This window comes from Pantherophis guttatus, chromosome 3 (genome assembly GCF_059756535.1).
Source record: "Pantherophis guttatus breed Tessera chromosome 3, ASM5975653v1, whole genome shotgun sequence".
Lineage (NCBI taxonomy): Eukaryota > Metazoa > Chordata > Lepidosauria > Squamata > Colubridae > Pantherophis > Pantherophis guttatus.
In genome coordinates this window covers 148770980-148797759 of record NC_142065.1, presented here as the reverse complement: position 1 = coordinate 148797759, position 26780 = coordinate 148770980, and the positions used below count along the sequence as shown (strand labels likewise).

Here is a 26780-nt window from a genome sequence, read left to right as displayed (position 1 = left end):
TCTTGGTCAGCATAAGCACCATAGAGTTTCTTCCACAGCCAAAGCCTCCCCTTTCCAGTACCAGCTCAGACTACTTAAAGGAGAGCAGATCATGTTGCTCATATCATCATCTCGGGTGTAATGTTGCAAAAGAATGAGTAGTTCTGTACAGTTGATTCTTTGGAGTTCTTTAGCCAAGATTTTCTCATTTTTTCCTGAGGCTCATATATCATAAATTAAGACTATCAATTCTCCCTCTGTAAGTTTTTAAAGGGCATTGTTCAGATTGTCTATTCCAGGGGTCAGCAAACTACAAACCTGTGGACCAAATCCAGCCCACCTGTTATTATACAGCCCACAAGGTAAGAATGGATAAATTGCCAGGCTGGAGTCTCAGCTGAGGTCCCAGGACAGGATTGGGCTGGGGCTGAGGATCCTGGGCTGTAGCAGCAGTATATCTACAGCCTCCTTACTGGAGAGTTGGTGCTATCTAATGCCTGCCAGACTGTTTGGCCTGCTGTCCTGCCAGCAGCACAGAAAGAGGCAAGAAAGGGAAGGATCTGGCCCTTTACAAAAAGAATTTGCCAACTTTTGTTCTAGACTAATAGTAGAACCCACAAAAATTTTGAATTCTAAAAACAAATACAGAAATTGAGATGAACTTTCAGATATGGTTCAAACTAGCTCCCAAACCACAGCAACATCTTGGCATTATATAGATATATTAAGGTCAGAAAATTCACACCATGAACCCTCCCTCTCGATGTCCCCTCCCTCACCCCTTTGACTCTCTAAGTCTTCCATACAATGGCAAAATGTTAATGCTTCGCTCAGATTCATTGTCAGTTTCCAATTCAGGTAGCTTCAAATTTCAGTCTTCAACTGAGTTGAGTGTTGGTATTAAGATTTCGAGATATTTGTGGTGGGATGAAAGACAGGAATATACTTTTTTCACACTTCAGCAAGTGTGTGGTACCGCAGAAATAACAAGTCAACCTACTTGTAAATAAATCTTTGATCACACACACATGTAGGAATGTATTTGCTCCACTGTAGGGACATTCCTTAGGCTTTTAACTGTACCGTCTTCATTTGGGGGGATTAAACAGAATAACTGAATTGGAAGGGACCTTGGAGATCTTCTAATGATCCAACCCCCTGCTCAAGTAGGAAACCCTATATCAGTTCAGATAAATAGTTATACAATCTCTTCTTAAAAATCTCCAGTGTTGGAGCACCCACAACTTCTGGAGGCAAGTCGTTCCACTGATTAATTGTTCTAGTTGTCTATATTACTATTAGTAGATTATCATTCCTCTTTAAGATGAATTAGTACCAGTACAGTGGTGCAATATAGTCACCATCTGTAACAATCCTGCATTTAGTGCCATTTCATAGTTTGCAGATTTCTGGAACTGAGACATTTTGTGCTCTGGTATTCCAGATTTAGATACATTCCATAACTCTCCCTCCCACAGTGGGAACTACTTTTATAGATGCAGCTTAGCTGTCAAAGGCTCTTTTCTAAGGGAACAGAAATTCCACCTGAGCTATAAACAGTGTTTGAAGCAAGGGAATGCTTTTTTATTTATTGAAAAACACTAACTGCTGTGAGTATCTCTTCTGAGAAAGGAAGTGAAGGATATAATTATCCTAAATAAATAAGTAAGAGTAAAGTAGATGTGACACTGTGTGAACACAATTAACATTCAATGTTTTCTATTTTTAAGACTCTCTTAGGGCATCCTCACATTGCATGTATTTATAAATATATGTTATGTTTCTTCTAGCAGGCCTGCCCTAGGTTTTATGCTTCTAATCTGAAATTATTTTAAAATTTGCTTTCATTAAAAATAGGAAGTATAATATAGACACATTATTTTCTATCAATGTGCCTACTTTCCAGTTAACATGTATGTCTACTCTGTCATTATAGTATGTGCTTTTAACCCTTTCCTTTAAATGTTAATATTGACCTGTCATTCGTTAAGAGTGATGGATTCAGAAAAAAGGAACTGATTGATAAAAACCCTGTGCAAGTTTCAAGGAAACTGTGATGCACATCCCTTATGGCCACGGATAACACCACAGCAGCCTTCCCAATGCTGGCACTCTCCAGATGTGGAGTGCAGTAGCCCCCCCCATTTCTAACCAGCATAGTTTCCATGAAAGTTGCACCCATCACATTCTTATTTATAAATTCACTTGGAAAGGCTGCTCCAAGGCCGTCTCCTAAAGAATGACTGAGTATAACAGCTTTAACTGTACAAGGCAGCACGCCACCTTCCCCTTTGTGGCACTTTTAATCTGGCATTGCCTGGGAATAGGGAGGCGGTCAGCAGGTCCTATGGGACCTCACAGAGCAAGAAGACAGAGACTGGAAGGAAGGGTGGCAAACTTCTTCCCCTCCTTTCATGAAGCCACCATGACTTCCCCAGCACCTGCTCTCCCTTACCAGTTCAGACTCTTCCCTGACGAGGCCTTTCCCTGAGGCCTTGGCCTAAGGGGCTTCCTCCTTCCCACCCAGTTCCTTTTAGTGTCTTAGCAAAGCCGCCGCCGCCGCCGGGAAACCTGTCACGCACACGCCTCCCGCTCGGTGCATTTCCACACACCCCACCTCCTCGTGCTTTTTTCCCCTCCCTCCTCCTCCTCCGCCGCCGCCACCCTCTTCGCGCTCTCCCGCTGGACTTGGCTTTATTTGGCGCTGCCGGGAACTCCCCGGGCTGCAGCAAACCCCCCCCCACGCCCTCCCCCGTTTTGGCCGCCTTTTTTTGTGAGTGGCACCGCTTCATACTGAAGAGGGGGAGGGAGGGAGGGGGGAAGCGCCTACGGATTTTCGTTGTGTGGAAAGAGGAGAAAGACGCGCCGCGGCTCATCAAAACAGGTAATGCAAGAGCAGCCGGCGGCGGGACGGGCGAAGCAGCTCGAGCCTTTGGGGCAAGGCCGGGCATTGGGGTGGTGGGTGGGTGGGTGGGTGGTTGGAAGGATGCATTATGGCCAGGCGGTAGATGTAAGAGGGGGGCTTGGCAACGGGCGACAACTGTGCTGAGGGGCCTTTCCCGGAGAGGCGAGCGCGGCTGTGTGCGCGCGCGAGTTTGAGTGTGAATGTGTGTGTGTGCGCGCGCGCCTCTGCATGAGGTGCTGGAGACCCGGCTGCGCTTGGCCAGGATGGACTGGACTGTAGACTTGGGGCGTCTGCGGTCTAGAAAAGCAATCTGGGTCGCCCTTCCTGCTGCTGCATTCCCTGCCTGCCTGCCTCTCCCCGCCCATTTGAGGCAGGGGCCGCCTGTGCCAAGAGCGGGCAGGTCTGCTGCAGGTGTCTGGGCGGACGTCCCCTTTCCGGAATGGGTTTTGGGGGAGGGGGTGAAAATTCGGTGCGGGCTCCGCCACGGCACCAATGCGGCACAGCGCCCGCTGTGTGACATACTGAACCGGCAGCCTCTATCTACCTGCAGGGAAGGTACTTTTCACCTGCTGGGATGTCATCTCCTTTTGAGTTGGCGGCATCGCGAGAAGCCCCCTGTTTAGAGAACGCAACCATGGGTGAAAACTGATCGGCCCCCCTCCTCTGGGTCATCAGGAAAAAAAGAAAGGAGGCCTAATCATTTTGTTATGATTAGTGCTTTCATGAACAATTCTTTTTGTTTTGTTTTTTAAATGCTTGTTTCCAGATGAGCTATGTGTGTCTCTATATATATACATTTTGTATGACCAGCACCTGCCTATTCCTGCTTTTGTGATCTCTCTCTTTTTAAGAACAACAACCTAAGACTTTTGGTATGCTATGAATCACTCCAAAAGGATGCATATATAAAAAAAAGAGCCCTTGGGATTCAGAGTCATAAAATTGAGAGGGGATGCTTCCATGGAATTTAGCCTGATGTGGGTTAGCGTTAAATGTTTAGAAAGTAGCTCATTCCAGAATGAAAAAGCAGCCCAGTCCTATGAGTATAGAGTATATTGAGATGTAAAACTAGGTTAGCAATTTGCAATGACAATTATTTCCAAATAAGGATAAACTAGTTTACATCTGGACTGTGTGCTGTATTTGAGAGCTAATATAATAAAACAGCTTTCCTGGGGAGGAAAGCTATGGGAAATCTAGACAGTGTACTAAAAAGCAGAGACATCACCCTGCCAACAAAATTGTGTGACATTAATCCTGCCAACAGTTAAGGCTATGGTTTTCCCAGTTGCAATGTATGGCTGTGAAAGTTGGACCATAAGGAATGGCTGAGTGCCAAAGAATTGAGGCCTTTGAACTATGGTGCTGGAGAAGACTCCTGCGAGTCCCTTGGACTGCAAGGCGAACAAACAAGTCAGTCCTAGAGGAAATCAATCCTAACTGCTCTTTAGAAGGTCAGATCCTGAAGATGAAACTCAAATACTTTGGCTGGATGGAGTCACTGAAGCAGTCGGCATGAGCTTAAATGGATTCCAGGGGATGGTAGAGGACAGGAAGGCCTGGAGGAACGTCATCCATGGGGTCGCGATGGGTCAGACACGACTTCACGACTAACAATAACAAATAATAATAAAACAGTACCATTCTGTGCTTCAATAATTTTAATAGAGTTCAATTTCCAAAGATAAAAAGTAGGATTGTGCCATTATTAAGAAAAGTGCATGAGTGTATCTGTGAAGCCACCAGGAGTTTCACTTGCCTCAAGAACTGCTTTATCTCTCTTACTAGTATGTAGAATAGAATCATTTATTTTTCAATGGAATTATCTGTGTAGAGTCCTTGGTGTTCTCTGAGCTTGGCTTTTGCTTGCAGATAACATCATTGTTATCTGCATGATTTTATTAAAAACCTAATTCTTCTTCTCTATACAGGTAATCCTCGATTTAGAACAGTTCAAAGTTACATGTGACTTATGACCGTTTTTCACAGTTACGACCTTTGCAGCATCCCTATAATCATGTGATGAAAATTCAGATGCTTGGCAGCTGGTTCATATTTATGATCGTTGCTGTGTGCCAAGGTCATGTGATCCCCTTTTGTGACCTTCTGACAAGCAAAGTCAACGGGCAAGCCAGGTTCATTTAACACCAGGGTTACTCATTTATCAACTGCAGTGATTCACTTAACTGTGGCAAGAAAAATTGTAAAATCTGGCAAAACTCACTTAACAAATGTCTCGCTTAACAACAGCAATTTTGGGCTCAATTGTGATTGTAAGTCTCAATTGCCATGGTTAACCAAACCCTTCTGGTACATTGTGAAACATAGAAAGCTTTTTTTATTTAAAATTCTGGCCATTGACAAGTAGTTTACATAACTTTGTTTATATATATATATATATATATATATATATATATATATATATATATATATATATATATATACTACTGGATTTTTCAGGGCACAGACTGAATCATTCTTCCTTCTCCTTATTTTCCTTATTATTTACCTAAATCGGATTTCCCTGCAAATATTAAGAAATTGTGAAATAGGGAGCATTTAAGCAAAATATTTTAGTCTGCTTGTATGCAGGATGAAAAGGACTATACTATGAATTGCAGAATTATTTGCTGTTCCTTTGAAGCTAATCGTTTTAAGTTGTTTGAAATATACCCGTAATTTTCATCAGAAAATTTGTCTGGTTGAAACACGGAAATGTGAACAATGCATATTTTTAAACAATAATGTTTATCCTATTTTTTTCTGTTCATGATTTGAAATGAGTTAATTATGACTTGGAATAAGTACTGGTAAGAAGTTTTTCTATTAACTTTCAAAATAGCCTTGCACATACATTTTTACATTTATTTGAATTCTGAATGGAATAGTAGACATTATGGACTTGCCATTCCTTCTTCTTTGATTCATTAAATTCTATTAACTATGATATCAGTCTCCTAGAGTTGTCAAGAGTCAGGTGGCATACAAATTTCATGAATGAATGAATGATACACTGGAATACATGCTGTTATTGGATATTAACAACTTTTGTTTCCTTCCAGTAATTGGATTTGTGGCATTAATTAATTGGATTTCAAACACTTTAAAATATTTGATTAGGCTTATCTTAGTGCATGGCAAAAGAGATCCTCTGTACTTTACATAACTATTGATAGAGGGAAAACTTAAAATGTTACATTTTATTGGCGGCAAAGAGAAAATAAAACAAAAAAATAAGCATCGGTGCATGGTGATTCAAAAAAGCAGCACTAAATGTTATATGGATAATTAGAAGAACACTTGCCTTAGTAACTTTAAATCAGTTATTTTTTCAAAAATACTCTGGTTGTTACGGCATCAAAAGTTATGTGAAAAAATCTTCCTTCCTTCCTTCTTTCCTCATATGAATATATGTACCCAATATTTGATATTCTAAAGCAGGAATGTCCAGATTTTAATCTTAAGGCTTTTTAACAGGAAGAAACTCCCATCCCATCCAAATTGTGAGATATATTATAAGCCTACCCTATTTGTTTCTTGCTACTGTTGATGATTGATTCAGTTACAAGAAATTACTTTCTCGATGTGTTGAATATACAGATGTCTTGTGGACTTGAAAAAGCCTTATGGACTTTAGACATTTCTTTAAAAATATCCTTGGGTTTCTAGCATTTGATGAAATTATAAGAGAAGGTTATAGGGGAAAATGGATTTGCGTAACAACTGCTGCATTCACTTAATGACCATTGATAATGATTACTTACCTTGACTTATGACTGCAACCATTTATTATCATAATTCCAGTCTCAATTCCTGTTGTTAAGTCAGGATTTACCTATCATTTTAAATAATATCTAATACATTTTGCAGCTAAAAAGAACACTTTTGAGGTGTCTCCAGCTTTCAGTGCATATTTGGGGACACTTCCTTCTATTTTTCTTTGAAAACTAATTGTAAACAGTGAAATCACAAGAAAAGAAAATGCAGAAATTACACGTTGTGATAATTACCTTATTTACAGTAGTTATTAGCTAAATTGTTGGGAGATCACACAGACCTTGTTGCATTCACGAGATGGTTAACACATGTGATTTTAAAAACAGTTTAATCGAGGTGAAAACTTAAGTTGTAGAATTTAGCCAAGGCTGGATATTTTCTCTATATGTTCTACTTCTAAGATGCTAACCGAAGTGAAATGTTAATTTAAAAAGAAAAAAAGATACAATTTGGCAACATTTATTCACTTCCATGTGCAGGGCTGTCTGTAGTGATGGTCACTGGTTTCAGAATGGGGGCGTGGCTGGGTGATTTAGCCCCACCCCCTTTTAACATGTGTACAATGCATGCAGTGCACTTTTAAATTTTAATGCCACTTTAGAAAACCCTAGTAAGACCACACCTGGAATACTGCAATCAGTTTTGGTCACCATACTACAAAAAAGATGTTGAGACTTTGGAAAAAGTTCAGAGAAGAGCAACTAAGATGGTCCAAGGCCTGGAGACTAAACCATATGAAGAACGGCTGCAGATTTTGGGTCTGGCTAGTCTAAAGAAAAGAAGAATTAGAGGTGACATGATAGCAGTATTTCAGTATTTGAGGGGTTGCCACAAAGAAGAGGGGGTCAAATTATTCTCGAAAGCACCAAAGGGCAGGACAAGAAATAATGGTTGGAAACTGATCAAAGAGAGAAACAAGCTGGAATTAAGGAGAAACTTCCTAATAGTGAGGACAATTAACCAGTGGAACAGTTTGCCTTCAGAAATCGTGGGCGCTCCATCACTGGAGGATTTTAAGAAGAGACTGGACAGTCACTTGTCTGAGATTGTATAGATTCTCCTGCTTGAGCAAGGGACTGGACTAGAAGACCTCAAAGGTCCCTTCCAGGTTCCTATTCTATTCTATTCTATTCTATTCTATTCTATTCTATTCTATTCTATTCTATTCTATTCTATTCTATTCTATTCTATACAAAGTTCTGATTGCCTCATCATGTATGAAATTTTGAAGCCAGTTATTGGCACTACAGTGTTTGGAAGATGTATTCGCATCCAGAAAATTAACTAAATTTGGTCTAGTAGTTAAGGCACCAGGCTAGAAAGCAAGAGACTATGAGTTCAAGTCCTGCCTTAGCCATGAAAGCTGGCATAGTGACCTTGGTCCCATCACTCTCTCAACTTGCCTCACAGCATTGTTATTGTGGGGAAAATAGGAAAAAGGTGTATTGAATGTGTTCACCATCGTGAGTTACCTGTAAAAGTAATGAGTTGTGTATGTGTGTAAAAATATAATTAAATGGTTCTCTAAAATCCCCACGTCATACAACAGCTAGGATTATGTGTATCTCTTTATTTTTTCAGAATGGCAGAGGTGGTTTTGATAGAAAGATTGGAAAAAGCTGTAATTAGGCTTGAATCATTGTTATCAGAATCACATAGAACTTCTGGAACCATCAATGGAGTCAATGAAGGTATGATTTTATTGTTTCAGAAACGTATTTGGTAGGTTGAAAAGTGAACAACTAAATGTCATGAGGTGGTAATATTTTTTCTCGAAGAAAGCTAAAAGATAACCATTTTCATCATATTTTTAAATTACCTATGAGGAATATTAATATTTCATTTTAATCATAATTTTATGTTCCGCAGAAAAGATTTGTAATTCATCTATTATTCACATTATTTATGTTTTAATTTTTTTTCTATATTTCAACGTTAGTGGTTCAATTGCTACAAATTACTGTCCAGTAAAACAAAAAATAGCAGAAAAGATTTGCGTTGCAAAAACAAAAATACCTATTTTCTACAAGATTATTTTTCAATTTACTAAGTTTTGATATTGGATTAAAAATGTGCTTGGGTCACTAAAAGTAGTTTAAGGGTTATTTGTATTTCATTTTTTTTGCATACTGTTTTCCACTGGGTTTCTTTCCATTGCATTTCTATAGTGCATCTCAAGAAGCACATCATAGCTATATGATAATTTAGGGGAAAAAGAACACAGCTAAACTACTGATCCAGTGATCCTGATCCTGCAAGTGATAGATTACAGTACAATGCAATCAGCTCTTTTAGCTTTACAGTACTGTAATACTTCATAACAAATATTCATGCTTTGGTGCCTCGATTTGTGGGTCGTAGAAATTAAAAATAAAGCTTTTTATAGTGTCAGCAGTAAGGTGCTTTCCTCCCATCTCTGACTTAGGAGAAAAGTATATCAGTGGACAAAGTGCTGCATCAGCTGATTACCTCTGCCTTGCCATAGCCTCAGGGGCAATTACTGTTGTTGCCCGCACACAATTCAGTGTGGCATTGCTTCAGGGTAACAGTTGCTAGTTGACTTGCCATCCCTTCTCCTCCAACCTAGTGTCATCTATAGGCATGAAAACCAACCACCAGTCATGTGCTGGGGCAGTACCGAGTGTCCAGGTATTGTTTTTGTTAGTTATGTTTATTAGACTTTCATTGTGGATACTGTCAGGTTCCGGAATGGCACTGTGAAATAAGACTCCAGGCAACTGGGTTCCTAGTTGTAGAGATCTTTATCGGGCCCTCCGGCATGTTCCAACAATCACCAATTTTCTAAGTGAATATTGTCAGCGTTTTTGCGCAGTGCTCCCCACCACCGTTTTAAAGGCTCCCACGCTCCACCCTTGACTCTACCCCATGGCCCCGCCCCCATGTCGCAGTGGGGCTGACAGATACTTTCTTGGACTTCATTTTTGCTGAAAATAGGCGCTTCTGCTTCAGGGCCTTATAGCTTCTATACCTAAGGCCATTTGTCACATCTTTTTCTGCTAAGGCTAAGGAAGGTAAAAGCAGGACTGTGTATGGAGAATTTCCTCCATCCGCTGCAACTGCAAACTGCTGCTTGGATGGCCATTTCTCTTTATCAAGAGCTTTATCAATCACATACTTTAAAAAGAATATATATGTAGTTTCAAGCTGCCATCCAAGTCCTCCAGAAATTTCCTATCGTATTATTTCCACATTGGGATTTTCAAAGGTTAGAAGGATAACGGAAGAAGAGACCCTGAAAGACTCAGAAAAGGAATCTCACTAATAGTGATGATCTGCAGGACATTTCTCCCATGACTAATTCAGGGCAGCCCCAAAGATCCACATTTTGCTTGCATTAGGCATCAGGACAGTCCTTCCAATTCCATTTCTTGCTAATGATCAAAGGTCCTAGCCTGATAATAGGAAACCTTCAGAAGCAATGGTTCATATTCCTGACACTTGCCTCTGGATCAGAGGTGGGTTCTACTTACCTTTACTACTGGTTCACAACGGGGCCACGTGTGTGAGTGAAGCAAGCGCGCACGCATGCTCTTCTGTACGTGCACAAAAGCTTCCTGATGACGTCCGGTCAGTGGGCGGAGCCTCCCACCGGTTTTACTACCAATTCTTCCGAACCGGTCCGAACCGGGGGCAACCCACCACTGCTCTGGATCTCCATAATGTCCCAGCTTTGCTTTCTCTTCATCTCTGGGATGGGAACCTTCACACTTTGATGCGTATAGAGTTCACTTGAAGGAACTCTTCCTTTGGTCCTTTGCTTCAAGATAGCAGTGCATTTAAGTCACTGACTCTGATGCTGGACAGGATATCAGCTATGACTCAGGGCATGTTACCCCACTCAGATGCTGCTTCTGTGACCAGCCAGGATGGTCAGTTCAGCCAATTCCAAAGAATTCACGGTGTTAGCCACCAGATTTGCTACTGCATACTCTCTCCATGACTTTGAATGTTACAGTTTATACAGTTGGCTCCTCCCTCCTTCAAATGCCAGTCCTTTTAAAGAGCCAATCACTTACTAATTGTCTGCATTTCTTTAAAAAAACCCTGCATATTTGTAGCATGTACAAGAGGTTGAGGGTAGAACTGGAGAACTGCTCGTTTCTCATTCCAAATGCAGAAGGACTTCTAGAACAATTTACTTGGATTCCACCTCTAGATATGGTGATTATTAGAACATGGACACTTCTCCCTTAACATTTTATACATTTACTTTATCAAGTGTATCAGTACATAGATATATTGAAACATGTTGAATTATAGTACAAGAGAGTAGTTCTCAAATAACTCTTCTGTTTTACATAAGAAAAAAAAAATGGTTTTAAATGCAAACTATTTCTATTCTCTTTTTCAGTCAGATTTATAGCTATCAGTAGATATTGTTTACAGGGGAATCTTTGGAACTAGATGTAGGTTAATCAACTAAACCGAACATGTTTTATTACTTGCTTTAATTATTTTATTACTTAAAAAGTAGATAGGGTTTAAATCAGTGGTGGGTTGCTCCTGGTTCGGTCCGGTTCTATAGAACCGGTAGTAAAACCGGCGGGAGGCTCCACCCATCCACTACATCATCATGGGTGATCTGCGCATGCGCAGAAGCGTGCGCAAGTGAGCAAAGCAAGTGAGCGCACGCGGTCCTGTTGCAAACCAGTAGTAAAGATAAGTAGAACCCACCCCTGGCTTAAATATATGGGTTCCAGAAAAGGAATTGTATTATTCTTATTCTTGTATTAGAATGTAAAGATTGGAAGCAGCTCATCTTAAATCTATTTTACAAAATTTCCTAATCGTAGCTTTTTCATACTATGTAGCAAGTATTGTTACTCTGTATGAAAAAAGATGCCACAGGCCAGGGCCAAAAATCCATGTAAGAATAATCTGGACATTTTATAGATTTGCTATGTTTGCTTCTGCAGCAATTGTGTTTGTAAACTGCTTTCCAGTTGTATGAGATTTTCATTTTAGAATGTGAAATAAAGACCATGAATGTAAAATTTTGGCCAGTTCTTTCAGTTCAGCGTTTTTCCCGCAGAGCTAGCACCATATGTTGAAGCTTTCGACAGACTCATGAATGAGAGTGTAGCTGAGTTTATAAAGAATAGCAAGATCCTTGATGGCGATATAAAGACTCATGTAAGTATTTATTTCTATTTTAATTTTTAATTAAGGAGGTTTAATTTTCACAAAAAGTCTTCCACTGACTCCCTCTAGATTCCCAAAGGCCTAGTACTTGCTGAAATTTCAAGGGGTGAAGTAATAGCTATCAAACCAAATTCAAAAAGGAGTTCAATTCAGAACGTCCATATTTTAGCCAAAAACTGAGTTAAATGTATAGAAAGTTAAATCCACCTTTCCCAATAGACAACTATAATTTACTTAATGTAAATATATAACAAAAGCTTCCCAGAGAAAGTGATTCAATTATAAATGTTTTTGAAGGAATATAAATGGAAAGACCATTTACAATATAATACATTCTCAGTCTAAAATTCAGTTTAACTAAACTTATATTTATTCCAAATATTCAGTTCTAGATCACTTGAAAATCTTTTAGGAAAGATTTCAACAGTCTCATGAATGAGAGTGTAGCTGAATCAACGCCAACCCCAATCACATCAAAATTATTACCAATAATAATTACTACTATTACTACCAAAATACCAGGTAGTAAGTATCAAGTCTGATTTTGTAACATAATTAGACATGGTATCATATAGTAGTGCAGTGACATTAAGAATCATTCTGCATAGTGTATTTATATCATTATTTTTCTTTAGCTCTGCAACACATTTTCTGAAAGTTTACTGACTTAAGCTGCATTGTAAAATAGAGACCCCGGTGGCTCTCAATGAACTTGATCCAGCATCTGTGCTTTACCTTAGCAAGTCAAAGAAGGAATGCTTTTCTTCTACATATCTTATAAGCCACATGTCCCATGTATTATATGTACAGCTGCTGCTGCTTTCATATCAGGAGTTGAAAAGAAAGTTGTATTTGGTTTCAGAAAACACCTGTTGTTCAGAAAACTGTCAGATACCTCACTAACTAGAGGAAACATTATATTATGTCATGGAATATGTTTAGAGTATTTTTAAACATAATCTTATGCATAATTACTGGGGGAGAAACCCAGTGAATTGAATGAAACTTTTAAAGTTAAACATATGTAAGGTTTCATTAACATGTCCAACTTTGTGAATTTAATCTACCCAATGTGATCTATTTAATTATACTAGTTGAATTAGGAATTTAATTGATATTGTTATTTAATAGGTACAATATATTTTGGTTGTTTATTTATCTGTAGTTTTAAAAATTCTGTCTAGAAATGTTAACAAGTTAACTTGAAAACTTCAAGCAATAGGAGAGCAAGGCATAAAGTGTTTTAATTAAAATATCTTTAATTTACTAGACCCTATACTGAAGGGAAAACCAACTTTTTTGGATCAAAAATGATACTAGCTCACATGGAACATTTTTGGGGCCAAAAGAATTGACAGGGCAGGTGGCCACCCACCCACACACATATATGTTCAAAAACACACCTTTTAAGCATATGCTGACTTTCTACATACATAGAAAATACATATTAAGTTGGGGGAAGGTTTTTTTATTCTTAAATGGTTCCCTCCACCTTGAATAATAGTTTTTTTAAAAAAATTATTTACTGTATTTTTCGGAGTATTCGACATCTTTTTCTCCCAAAAAAGAGGGTGGAAATCTTGGTGTGTCTTATTTATTTATTTATTTATTAATGGGATTTATATGCCGCCCTATCTCCAGCGGACTCAGGGCGGCTCACAACAGTTAAGAAACATCTAATAAAAAGTTAAAAAATTAAATCCAAATCTCATAATTTAACAGTTAAAAGTACAATTAAGACTAATAAGTTAAAATTAAAATAGAATTAAAACCCCATCAGTCTTATACTCCGAATGTAGCTCCAGCCGGTTCTGAAAGAGAGGTTTCAGAGGCTGAAAAAAGCGCCCAAACAGAGCTTCAGAAAAGAAGCCCCCAAATAGAGCTTCAGAGGCTTTTTCTCTGAAGCTCTGTTTCGGAGGCTTTCAGAGGCAGGAATTTTTTTTTTTTCTGAAATGGAGTTTCTGAAGTTTCAGAGGCAGAAAAAAAAGCAAAAAAATCAAGGTACAGAGCTCACAATCAAGGAACCCGTTGCTAAAATTCACCTCTGGGAACAGCTGATTGGGGATATTCCGGGAGGCCAATCCACCTGCCAGTCGGCTTTTTTCTTATTTTCCTCCCCAAAAACTAAGGTGCGTCTTATATTCCGGTGCATTTTATACTCCAAAAAATACGATAACTTGTTGAATCCAGCCATTGTGGAAACTTTGAGCTCTGGCTTGGCACAAACTATGAAAAACTACAGCCTATGTTGCATATAGCACACGCCAGCAAGTTTATTTCAGCCACAGATCCCTCAACGAAGTTAGTCCCCCAAAATTGAGCTATAGAGGAATTTGGGATTTTCTTTTAAGAGGTGAAATGGGTGCCAACCATCTCACCTTTTAAAAATTTCCAAAACACCCTTAAAATCAAAGTTACTTGAGGTTCTGTCCATGTCTATTTTTGAAGCACAGTACAGCTTTCATTATGCAGGCAAAATCTATTCCAGTTGTTGGATCACCAAAAGTTTGTTTCTTTATTTCCTTGTCAGACAAAACCATAAGGGTGTAATACTTCTTTTATTCAATATCTTGTTTCTAATCTGACCTCAAAGCTGTAATAAATAAATTTGAATTTTGATCTTTTCCCCACTTATTCGGCCTTCTTAAAGGTTTATGGACCATGCAAAAAGCAGCCAAGGTCTGCATAAGCTTGTACCTCATCTTATATACTGTATTTGAAAAGAAAAAACCCAGAATGGATGACTATTTTTAATTATATTTGCTGATAGCAAAAGTATCATTCTAAATTACTTGATTAGTAGGTAAGTGTTCTGAAAGATCACAATTCAATTAATGATTTTGGGAATTAGATTTATAATAAGCGTTACAAAGCTTAAAGCATAACTCATTATAGCTGGCTAAGGTGAATAAGCTGCAGACATTAGTTCAATGTATAGCTTCCAAAAGGTCAGGGTTTCATTCTGAACCACTTCTTGAACTGGTGATTTGATAGATGTGTGGGTAATAAGCATCGGTGTCAAGTTTGGCTAAAGGAGGAATGATAGCCACAGTTGTCAAGGGAACATTTGCAATAGTAAGTGCGAGTGGAACAAGTGACAATTTCTCTGTTGGATGTGCTCATGTGTAAAAACAAATAAAAGTTTGGCTATTGTAGTACAGGTGATCCTCAACTTAGCAATAGTTCATTTAGTTACAATGGTACTGAAAAAAGTGACTTATGACCATTTTTACACTTATGACGGTTGCAGCATCCCCGTGGTCATGTGATTTACATTTGGATGCTTGACAGCTGATTCATAGTTATGATGGCTGCAGTGTCGCTGGGTCATGTAATCCTCTTTGCTTCTGACAAGCAAAGTCAAAGGAGAAGCCAGATTCATTTAACAACTGTTCGACTAACTTAACAAGTCAGTTGTGTATGGAGATTCTCCATCATCCAAGTCATGGTTGTCCCAAAGGTGCTTTTTCAGGAGGCAACTGGACTTCCTTATTTTTTCTTTGAAGACGTTTTGCTTCTCATCCAAGAAGCTTCTTCAGCTCTCAAGTCTTGAAAAAATACCTTTGGGTTAACAAGTTAGTTCACTTAACAAATGTGGCAAGAAAATTCGTAAAATGGAGCAAAACTCACTTAACAAATTTCTCACTTAGCAGCATAAATTTTGGGCTCAGTTGTGGCTGTAAATTGAGTACTACCTGTATAACAGGTCTGACTTTAGTATTAGAGACAATGAGAGGCCACTCTAAGCAGCAGATTCTGAAAAGGAGAGAGCTGCGGGGCTCTATGTGCTGATGACACAGGACTCGCACCTGATGTTATCATGGATTGTTTAGTGAGGATTAGATAGAATAGGCACAGCCCAAAGCAACGAACTGGGTTAGGGTTTAGCACGATATATGAAGCAAGTCATATATGAAGCTAGCCATCGTCTTGTACCCTCAAGCCATGAAGCTGCAATGGAGAAGGCTGTCCCGTTGAGTATTACTATTGAGTAATCAAAAATTCAGCCATCTGTTCAGCTCAGAAAACCAGGAGGCTGAGCAGGTGTACACATGTGTGGGCATCATATTGCCTCTCCTCTCAGGCAACAACATATCTTGGGGTGATGATTTCTTTTTGTTTTGCTTTATCCCATCCCTCTGATTCTTTTTAGAGAAATGCGAGTCAGTCTAGATTTGGATGAATGGGCACACGCAGTATGCTATCATTCTAATCAAGAACAATTCTGTCTTGTCTGGGTTTAGTTTCAGTTGATTACCCTTCATTCAGGGAATCAGGATATATGCTGGTTCAGTCTCCTTTGACATAGATTTGCCCGGTGTTTTTCTAAAGCCACTGCAGAGCCATTTATACAGAGGTTCATTGAAATGATTTACACTTTGAGCTTTTTTCACAATGCTATTGTGATACAATTGTTCATGTTTATTTTGGAATGAAGAGTTTCTATGGCTCCCTTTAAATGTGCTTATCAACAGTTTGAATTGATATTGAATGACATGAAAGTTGAAGTGATGATGGCATACAAAAAGATAATAGAGGAAAACAAATTACAAATAAATTACGCAGGATGTGCAAAATGGTTTCCTTTGGTTGTAATTTCTTGGAAGAATCTAAGATCTAATATTTTGAGACAAGAAATACATTTCTCTATCCTTGATATACAATTTATAATGCATGAAATTACAAACAAGTTTTCCCTTTTCTTTTCTTTTCTCTTAAATTAAAAATTGACAACATTTTTAACTTGCGTTTTATTGACTCTCTTAAATGAGATTGAAAAAATAAACTCATCTGTTGGTTTTACCTAGTGATGTCTTTTTTCTGTAAGCTATATATATATTTACATTATTGCAAATAAAACATTAAAAATTGTGCTCATATATACAGCTAGCCCTCGACTTACAACAGTTTAGTGACTGTTCAAAGTTACAACAGCAACTGAAAAATGTGAAAAACGTGACGGCAATTTTTCACATCTACGACCATTGCAGCATCCCCAGATTCACATGAACAAAATTCAGATGATCGGCAACTGGTTCCTATTTATGACCGTTGCTGTGTCCCAAAGTCATTTTGCGATGTTCTTACAAGCAAAGTCAATGGGAAAGCCAGATTTGCTTAACAACCAGATTTTTAACTTATCAATTGTAGTGATTCACTTAACAATTGTGGCAAGAAAGGTCATAAAATGGGGCAAAACTCACTTAACAAATGTCTCACTTAACAACATAAATTTTGGGCTGAATTGTGGTCGTACATCAAGGACTATCTGTATTAAGCTTACCCACAAATTGCAGCACAAGGAAAGAGATCACAGGTGAAAAGAAATGGATGAAAGCAGAAATGGTTTCTGTCAGGAATGTATAAAAAATGGATGAACTTGATGAATGGATGAAAAGTTAAATGTTACCTTTACTTCTATATTACAAAGTGTGCTGCTCTGCTAGCAGGTACCGGTACTAGAAACCACAATGTAGCTTGATGAGAGTACATGGGTTTAGATAAATAGAATTTGCCGATCAAAGAGATTTGGATAGCTTTATTCAAGGGATCATAACAGTCTCAGGTAGAGAAAGGCCTCTTAAAAGTGTTTGTTTTTAATACTTTCAACTCACAGCTTATTCCCTTGCTTATTCCTTTTTCATAGGCAGAAATGATTCAGGCCGCTTTCCAAGCTCAAAGGGCATTTCTTTGGTTGACCTCACATTATCAAGAACCTCAGGAGGTAAGACATCTTGTGGTCACTTGAACTGTTCAAAGTTTTGTTGGTTGGTTTCTAAAAACGGGAAGTTGGCAAAAACAAAATCAGACTTTGGCTTCATTTTATTTTTAAAAGAAAAGTCTGGGTGCCTATACTTATTTAAAAAATAAAAATGATTGGCTCCTGGAGCCCAGTGGTTTAGTTGGATGTATGCCCAGAACAAAAGACCATACCCTGGAGAATGGCAGATGAATTTCTGCAGGAGGATGTAGGAGTCCTATAAATAAAGTTAAGACTTTCCCAATCTTGGTTAAATATCGGGAAATATCTCAAAATTTCTTTTAGTTCTCTAGATAATAGTTCTGATAAAGTTGTGAAGTAAGAAACTTTCATTAAATGACAAGTTAATTGTATATAAAAATTCACACACCTGATTCATACTTTGCAAGATAACCACTATGTGATTTGTTTTGGGTTGACTGGATATTGTGCAAACTTTATTGAGATTTCAAACCATAATTATAATGGTTTGGTTTGGGTTTTAGTATGATCTAGAGATTAAGGCGCCAGTCTAGAAACCAGGAGACTGAGTTCTAGTCCCACCTTAGGCATGAAAGCCAGCTGGGAGATTTTGGGCTAGTCACTCTCACAACAAATTACCTCATAGGTTTGTTGTGGAGAAAATAGGAGGAAGAAGGAGTATGTATGTGTTATTTGTTAAAATAATAAAGGAGGGATATAAATAAATAAGTAAGTAAGTAAACACAGGCAGTTATATCATATTAAGATATGACTGACATCTGCTTTGATGAAAACAAACCATGATTTAGTATGATGTTACAAGTTAATCATAAGGGACTGTCTTAAATTACTTAAAACAAATTTAGCATTCCTTATACTGAGATATATGGCATCTAATCTGATGTTGGAGAAAATCCTGCTAAATGCAAAGTGAGTGTAATTTTTTTTCTTTCAAAACCCAAGGTAGCGGATTGATTCCAATATGGGGCTTAAATAATTTACCCATCTTTATTACAATTTAATTCCTTTTCATTCAAGTAGGGAAAGGGAAGAAGAAATGTCAATCCTTTAAAATAATTAATACTGTGCTACAGAAATAATAATCCAAGTACAGCAATGGAAGCAATAAAAGTCCAAAAGAAAAAAAAACAGTTTATACGGGAGCAGCTATGAAACTATTGAAAGATGGTCCTTTCCTCCTAAAAACCCAGTAATCTTTTCTAAGATATTGACAGACTTCATATATATGAAGATAAATTGAGGTTAATTTTAATTTTCAGTACAAGTAGTCCTCGACTTATGACCACAATTGAGCCCAAAATTTCGGTTGTTAAGTGAGACATTTGCTAAGTGAGTTTTCCCCATTTTAGAACCTTTTTAGCCACAGTTGTTAAGTGAATCATTGCAGTTGTTAAGTTACTAACACGGTTGTTAAATGAATCTGACTTCCCCTTTGATTTTGCTTGTAAGGTCACAGAAGGCGATCACATGACTCCAGGTCACTGCAACTGTCATAAATATGAGTCAGTTGCCAAGCATCCAAATTTTGATCACATCACCAACGGGTCATAAGTGTGAAAAATGGTCATAAGTTACTTTTTTCAGTGCCATTGTAACTTTGAAAGGTCACTAAACAAACTGTTGTTGAGTGAGGACTACCTACTGGTATATGTATTTTCTTTCTAAACATACTAGTTGTTTTTTTCTGAATTTTTCCACGGACAAATTGTCCATTGACATAGGCTGTTGTGTTGCCACATTGTGGTGGGCAAATGTTGCTGGAAGACATGACTGAAAAATGCTGAAATGTTTAATAAGACTATATATTCCTAGCAAGGTCATCCAAGCATGAAAGTCATACCAGCTGCCCAGCTAAAGCAAGCCGGCACCAGCGATATAGGAAGATGCTGAGGGTAGATGATCATTTTAATGACAATGGCAAAGGCATCAATTGACATCGCGCAGGAGAAGGCGATGGTAAACCACTCCTATGTTTTATTAACAAAACCGCATGGATAAAAAATATAAAGTGATTGGCAACACAAATACTGAATAATGGATGGATAACACTCAACATGCCACTAGAGGAAGAGCTGAAGACCTTTTAGAGTGCTACTTTTGATATGGCTAGCTTAAAGCCTTTGGGGTGTTCAGTTGCCATGCAGGAAAAGAAAATCCAAAGCTACAAAGGTTTCATTGCAATGGGAAAATGGCACGTAAGAAGCATGAACACGGGAAAACTCAACCCAGAGAAAGATAAAACGAAAGGACTACAAGGTGACATCTTAGGCATCAATGAATTAAGAAGAATTGAATCATTCGGTCAGAAGATAAAGCCGTTTATTACTCACAGTATGAAAAACAAAAATAGGGATTAGTTGCTTTTATAATTAAAAAGGGTATAGCATGAACAGTGACTTCCTATAGTGCAATCAATGACTATAATCGATTAGACTTTATGGACATCCCTTTAATATTATGACTGTCTATGTATGCTCCAACCACTAATGCAGAAGAGGAGGTGGATGAGTTTTGTTATCAAGTTCAATTTGAAATTGACAGAACATGCAAAAGCAAGGTGTGCTGCTTGTGATTGGAGACTGGAATGCCAAAGTTGGAAATGTTAAGGAGGAAAATGGAGTTGGATTGTAAGATTTAGGAAACCAAAATGAAGTAGGAGAGCAACTTAACAATGACTTTAAATCTTCAAACAACACCGCTATATATGGACATAACCAGACTAGGGCATAGAAATTAAATTGATTATAGTACTGCTAAAAAGTGGAATGGATATAATGAAGTACTATAACTGTATAGTAGGGATGCATCATCCAAGATACTGTAGAAAATGTTCTATAATTACCGGTACATTCATCTATAGTACTCGAAAATGAAGTTACATTAGCACTCTAGTTATAACCAAGTCAGAAAGCTGTAGGAATTAATAGAACACCCTCACAGAAAATGGCAACAACAGAAGCTGAATCATTAAAGGTTGTAATTAAGTTATATCAGCAAATCTGGAGAAAAACAGATCGGAAGAGGCCAATCTACATTCCAGTATCAAAAAGGAGACTTAACAACATGTATGAGCTGCCAAGCTATCATTACAATATTCATAATTTCACATGCTGGCAAAATAATGTTTAGGATCATCCAACACAGATTAAAATCTGGAAAAGAGATGCCAGATATTCAAGCTAGCTTTTGAAAAATCCATAAAACACAAAATGTTATCACTGATACAGGCTGGATAATTGAGAAAGCCAAAGAATGCCCCAAAGAAGTCACTGTCTGCTCCATAGAGTATAGAAACGCCCTCAATTATACAGTCATATCAAGCTATGGAAACTATCTAGAAAAATAAGAATCCTAGAACCTTTCATTGTCCTGGATAACACCTATATACAGCTCAGAAAGCTACAGTATAGGCAGAACAAGGCAAAAGAGAGTGACTTCAGGTTGGCCACAGAGTGTGAGAAGGCTTTATACTTTCCCCTTATTTATTCAGTTTATATGCTGAATATATTGTATATTAAGGAAAGATGAATTAAAAAAAGATGAGCGTAGTTTTAAAATTGGAAGAAGAAAATTCAGTCACCTACGCTATGCTGATGACACCATGGTGGCGCAGTGGTTAGAATGCAGTACTGCAGGCTAACTCTGATGAGTGCTGACTGTCAGCAGTTCAGCAGTTCGATTGTTACCGGCTCAAGGTTGACTCAGCGTTCCATCCTTCCAAAGTCACTAAAATGAGGACCCAGATTGTTGGGGCAATATGCTGACTCTAAACTGCTTAGAGAGGGCTGTAAAGCACTGTGAAGCAATATATACTGTAAATCTTAAGTGTTATTGCTAGTATGATACCTGACAATGCAAAGCATCTGCAAACTCTGGTAATAAAAATAAAAAGTACCCTGAAAAAATGGGACTAAAATTATATATAAAGAAGACAAAACTGATTACAGCAGATACAACAGCCAGCCATAGACTAGCACTTAGTAGAGCAGTTATGAAGGCCCTGGGAAGATATTCAGGTGTTGTGATGTGTCTGTACCTACAAAGATCAGAATAATGCAAGCAATGGCATTCTATGTGACACCCTATGGAAGCATAAGTTGGACTTTGAAAAAGCAGGTTAGGAAGATGTTTTTGAACCTTGGTGTTGGAAAAGACTCTTGGGAATACCTTAGCCAGCCAAGAAAACAAAGAAATGACTCATTGAACAAATCAACCTTGAGTTTTTGCTCAAGGCACAAATAACCAGGTTCAAATTATCTGTCTGGTAAGGCTTCACACCAACTTGATGGCACATTATCAAACAATTAGGTATCCTCCAGAATTTTGGACCTTCCACAATTCCTGGTGGTCCCCAAGTTAGCTATTACTAATTTAGAACTTCTAGCAACATTGATTAATATATAGGATATGGTGAGTCCTCCTAAGTAAAAGAAAAACATTTTTTTTTGCTGTCATTATGATAAGCTGAAATATATCGTAGTGTAAAATTAACACAGCTGTATGTGTGTAAAACACAGCTGTCATGCAAAATAAATATTCTGTAACAAGCGTTCATCTGTTTCAGTAGCATTTTCTACTGCAAGTGATATAATAGTTTCATCTTGTCGAAAGCAAGAAATATGTGTTGTAGGTTTCCAAATAGTGCATTACAGTAAGAAGAAAACCTGATATGAACAGACAGAAAATACTTTGTTAATGTGACATCATCTATTTCTGTTTGTACTTTAAGCTAAAATCACAAACTTAAGCAAAACGCAGACAGGTAGAAGAAGCATTAATTTTCATCAGAATTCCCAGGGAATAGAAAAGCATATTAAGATGACAGGAACTCTTGAAAAAGCAAGCAGTTGTGTGTCCTTGAGCTTTCCATACAGTTTGTGAACTGGTAGATGAATAAGCTGTTGCTGATCATGTCTTCACAGCTTTGCAAATATTCAGAAGCAATGTTTGGGTGGGTGGGGGGAGAGGAATTGCACAATTTATCCTAAAGTAATAACAGAAAACAAAACCATTAGCATTCTGAAGCATCTAGGATTCCTTAGTTCAAATGTAGCATCGATGCCCAGCAAGTCACAAAGAAATGTTTGTTCATTGTGATTTTTCTGATATATGTTTCTGCTAGAGTGCTTACATTTTATTCCATCTTGAAGAGCTCCTCATTTCCCTGCATATGCAAAAATAGCAAGAGCCAAGAAGATAATTCCAGCTGGCATGTCAATCCTGTAACAACTACAATAAATTACTTAGCAGAGTGAATGCTTTGTTCCTTTTTATGGTCATGTTCTATATTTGTATGTGAAGTGGAAATGGTCACATGAGAAAACCATAATCTGATACTACAGTTTACGTATACTAGCTGGCTAATAGCTACTGCCTGAAAATTACTCTTTGGAAAAGCTGCGATTTAAACTTTTCCACTTATTTGGAATTTATTTCAAATGCTTCAATTTAAGCAATACGTTAAAAACAACTGTAAATTATTGTTTAAGTAAACAAGAAGTGGGAAGTTATTTTAAAAACACTTTGGCCCGGGAATAAACTAAAAGTAATTATGTATTAAGAATTCCCACTAAAATACAATTTCCCTCACTTTATGTGATATCTGTTTATGTGATTTTCTATTATGCAATTGATCATTTCCATTCAATCACTTTATGCAGGGAAAAATAGTGCTATTATGTGATTTATGCCAGTATATTCCATTTGTTATTAAGAGCCAATGTGACGTACTGTTTAAGGCATCAGGCTAGAAACCAGGAGACAATGAGTTCTACTCCCATTTTAGGCACAAAGCCAGCTGGTGATCTTGAGCCAGTCACTATCTCTCAACCTCAGGAAAGAGGCAATGGCAAACTACTTTTGAAATCTTGCCAAGAAAATAACTTCAGGGACTAACCCAGGCAGTCAAAACTGACTTGAAAGTACAAAATAAAAAAGTTCATTTGCACCAATGGTCTAGAAACATATCAAGACTTCTTCCCGCCAAAACTGCTTGTATTTTCCTAGCCAAACCCCTTTCTATCCTCCCTTATGCATTCATCATTGGATTGTGCTGTTGTTCTAGTGGTACATGTTTAGTGCAATAGCAATAGCACTTAGACTTATATACCCCTTCACAGTGCTGTACAACCCTCTCTAAGCGGTTTACAGAATCAGTATACTGCCCCCAACAATCTGGGTCCTCATTTTACCGACATCGGAAGGATGGAAAGCTGAGTCAAACTTGAGCCAGTAAGAATCGAACTGCTGGCAGTCAGCAGAATTAGCCTGCAATAGTGCATCTTAACCACTGCGCCACCACAGCTCTTCCTACCAATTGTACTATGGGATCAAAACAGCTGTTAAATATCTTGCCAAACTTCCTTACCCAAAGGGACCTCTCCAGCACTAGAAACAAAGGTGAAACTATTAATTTGTGCTGAAGCTGGTGGAGAATCCTTGCCCTAGGATAAGCTTTTAAAACCTGAGTGAATCTACTCTGCACAAAAATTTAAGAATGCTAATGAAATTTCACAGTGCTATGATGCGTTCCACCTCTTTAGCTGCCATGAGAACGGTGCACATTAGAAAAAACAGCTTTAAAAAGGTTGAGAAAATGGTTTCTTTGTACATAAAATATGAGACAAAGGGGGGAAAGTGTTCATGTAATGTAGTGCTTAAAAATAAGGCTCTAAAAATGGTATCAAGGTAGATAGATACAGAATTAGCCATCCAGAAATGTAAGATCTAACCTATGTAATTTAGGATAATTCCTATTAAACATATTATAGCAAGGTTATTTGGGGGTTTTTTTGCTCTGAGCTTTTTGCAATTTCCTATATGGCTCTAGACATTTTTATGGCTTTAGGAATGAGATAACGTTTGAATCATAGACATTTAATATTACTTAAAATGTCTGTCTTTCCTTATTAAATATGGATGATTATTTTCCTAAAAAGGATAAATTTCTACAAGTACTAATCCTCAACATTTGCTTTTCTGGGTCTTTGATATCTTCTGGACTATTCTTAATACTAGTGCTATCAGGGCAGAACTTTAGAAAAGAAATATTTATGTATCCTCTGGGTAGAATGAACAGGAAGGCTCCCAGATATATAACAACTGAAACACATTTTACTTCACAAGACAATTCATCACGTAAGAACCTTAAAATGCCCAGGAAGTTGATTTTTTAGTTCAGAGTCTATCTACATTTCATCATTTGATATTACTCTCAAATATTTCAAAACACATCATGTCATCATCACATTAGACAAATGACTTCTCTGATAGCGGAAGTGTTCTTAGAGCTGGGTAGCTTTAACACACTGAACAAATTTTGTGATCTCCATTTCAATAATGACAAGAAAATTAATTTGTATATGCGTGTGTGCACACAGGCATGCACGTACACATAAAAAAAAAACCATTTCTGTTCTACTGATTTCTTCATTTTATTTATATTGCAGAATGAAGTTGCCATTCTTCTAAAACCAATATCAGAAAAGATTCAGGAGATTCAGACGTTCAGAGAGAGAAATCGTGGAAGCAATATGTTTAATCATCTGTCTGCTGTCAGCGAAAGTATTCCAGCTCTTGGATGGGTAACAATTGTAAGTCATGAATTTTAGAAGTGGACATTTTCGAAACAAAACCAGTTTTTTCACTCTTATCTACCATGCAACCTTGGTTCAGACCTCATTGCTTGCAGATGGTACTATCATATCACCACCTCACTTTTAAAGATTTTTTCTTTAAAAAGCTCACTATGTTGAATGGGACTTCATCCCTCAATAGTGGGATTGGTGCGTGGAAACATTTAGTTGATTTGACCAATGGAAAAGCTATTGGATCTGTTTAGTACATGGCTAGGAGATCACTACCAGGCCTGTACTAAACTGTGAAGTCATGAAAGCATTCCTGAATAAGGCGGTGGCAAATATTCCAGACTGCTTCCATATTGCTGCCAAGGAAATTGCAAGCATAGTCCTAAATAGTCACTTGGAATCATGAAGTGACTTTACTTTTCTTAGAGAACAAGGTCAGCAAAACAGACTTCCGCAAGCTCTGAGACATCTATGTTTCTTTGAAATAGCTATCAGTTAAAATAGGAAGGAGGGGTTTTTTTTCCCCATGATTATATTTACCTTTTCTCTGTCTCTTAAAAATGGATTCCTGTGATTTTATACAATGCTCCTGTGTTCTCTTTTAGTCTGCTAAGCCAGGGCCTTATGTAAAGGAGATGAACGATGCTGCTACATTTTATACTAATAGGGTGTTAAAAGACTACAAGCATAGGTAAGTTAATATTCTCCAACACCACCTCCATCAACCAATTTAATTATTTTACTTGGCTGGTGTGTCTGAATCATTTTTATTACATTCTAAAGCAGGGGTGTTCAACCTTGGCAACTTTAAGACTTACAGACTTCAACTTCCAAAATTCTGGGAATTAAAGTCTACAAATCTTAAAATTTAACACACATACACTGTTTCCCCCAAAATAAGACATCCCCTGATAATAAGCCCAATCAGGCTTTTGAGCGCATGGCAATAAGACCAAGCGCTTATTTCAGCGTTCAAAAAAATATAAGACAGGGTCTTATTTTCGGGTATTACACACCCACACTAATCAACACAGCACCTCATTCACCACCTCACACACACGCACCCAAACCCTCTGTTGCAGCCTCAGATACCCCATACTGCACATCTCATGTACACCCCCTCACCCCCTCCTGGCAACAGCCACTTACCTGCCTGCAGGCCTGAGAGTTCAAACTTCCTGCTGGATTCTCTACTGCATGGGTGTCAAAATCACTGTGTCACATGACATTTTGTGACATTTTCCCCTTCGCGGAGCTGGGATGGGTTTGGCCTGTGCGTGATGCATCCGTCCGTGGGCCATCAATTTGACAACCCTGCTCTACTAACTTTCGTTGTGGGAAACCAGCAACAAATGTCTCATCTAACGACTGTGGATTCAGTTAATGATGACAACTGGGATGCAGGGATTGCCATCATTAATCAGTAGCGACTCACTTTATAACCCAGCATGCAGGTGACATAGTTTTCTGTCATAATTGCTGCCATAAGTCAAGGACTACCTGTATTGAATTTCAGTAGGTAGCTTTTTAAATACGATTCAAGAGATTACAAATTACCATCAGTGGCAATTCCCTCCTTGACTTGAAGGTCAGAAGGGATCCTAAAGAACATGTACAAGTAGCTTTT

General features: G+C 38.0%; 1 protein-coding gene across 1 annotated transcript in view; it reads left to right on the top strand.

Annotated features, from left to right (window-relative positions):
- The first annotated feature begins 2435 nt into the window (after positions 1 to 2435).
- Positions 2436 to 26780, top strand: part of CAP2 (cyclase associated actin cytoskeleton regulatory protein 2) — a 38447-nt gene continuing 14102 nt past the window's right edge. The window contains exons 1-6 of the mRNA XM_034429191.3: positions 2436 to 2863; positions 8243 to 8352; positions 11715 to 11815; positions 17472 to 17549; positions 25016 to 25159; positions 25759 to 25844. Of these exons, the coding sequence (XP_034285082.2) occupies positions 8244 to 8352; positions 11715 to 11815; positions 17472 to 17549; positions 25016 to 25159; positions 25759 to 25844 (518 nt within the window). The 5' untranslated portion in view covers positions 2436 to 2863; position 8243. The remainder of the gene's footprint in view (positions 2864 to 8242; positions 8353 to 11714; positions 11816 to 17471; positions 17550 to 25015; positions 25160 to 25758; positions 25845 to 26780) is intronic.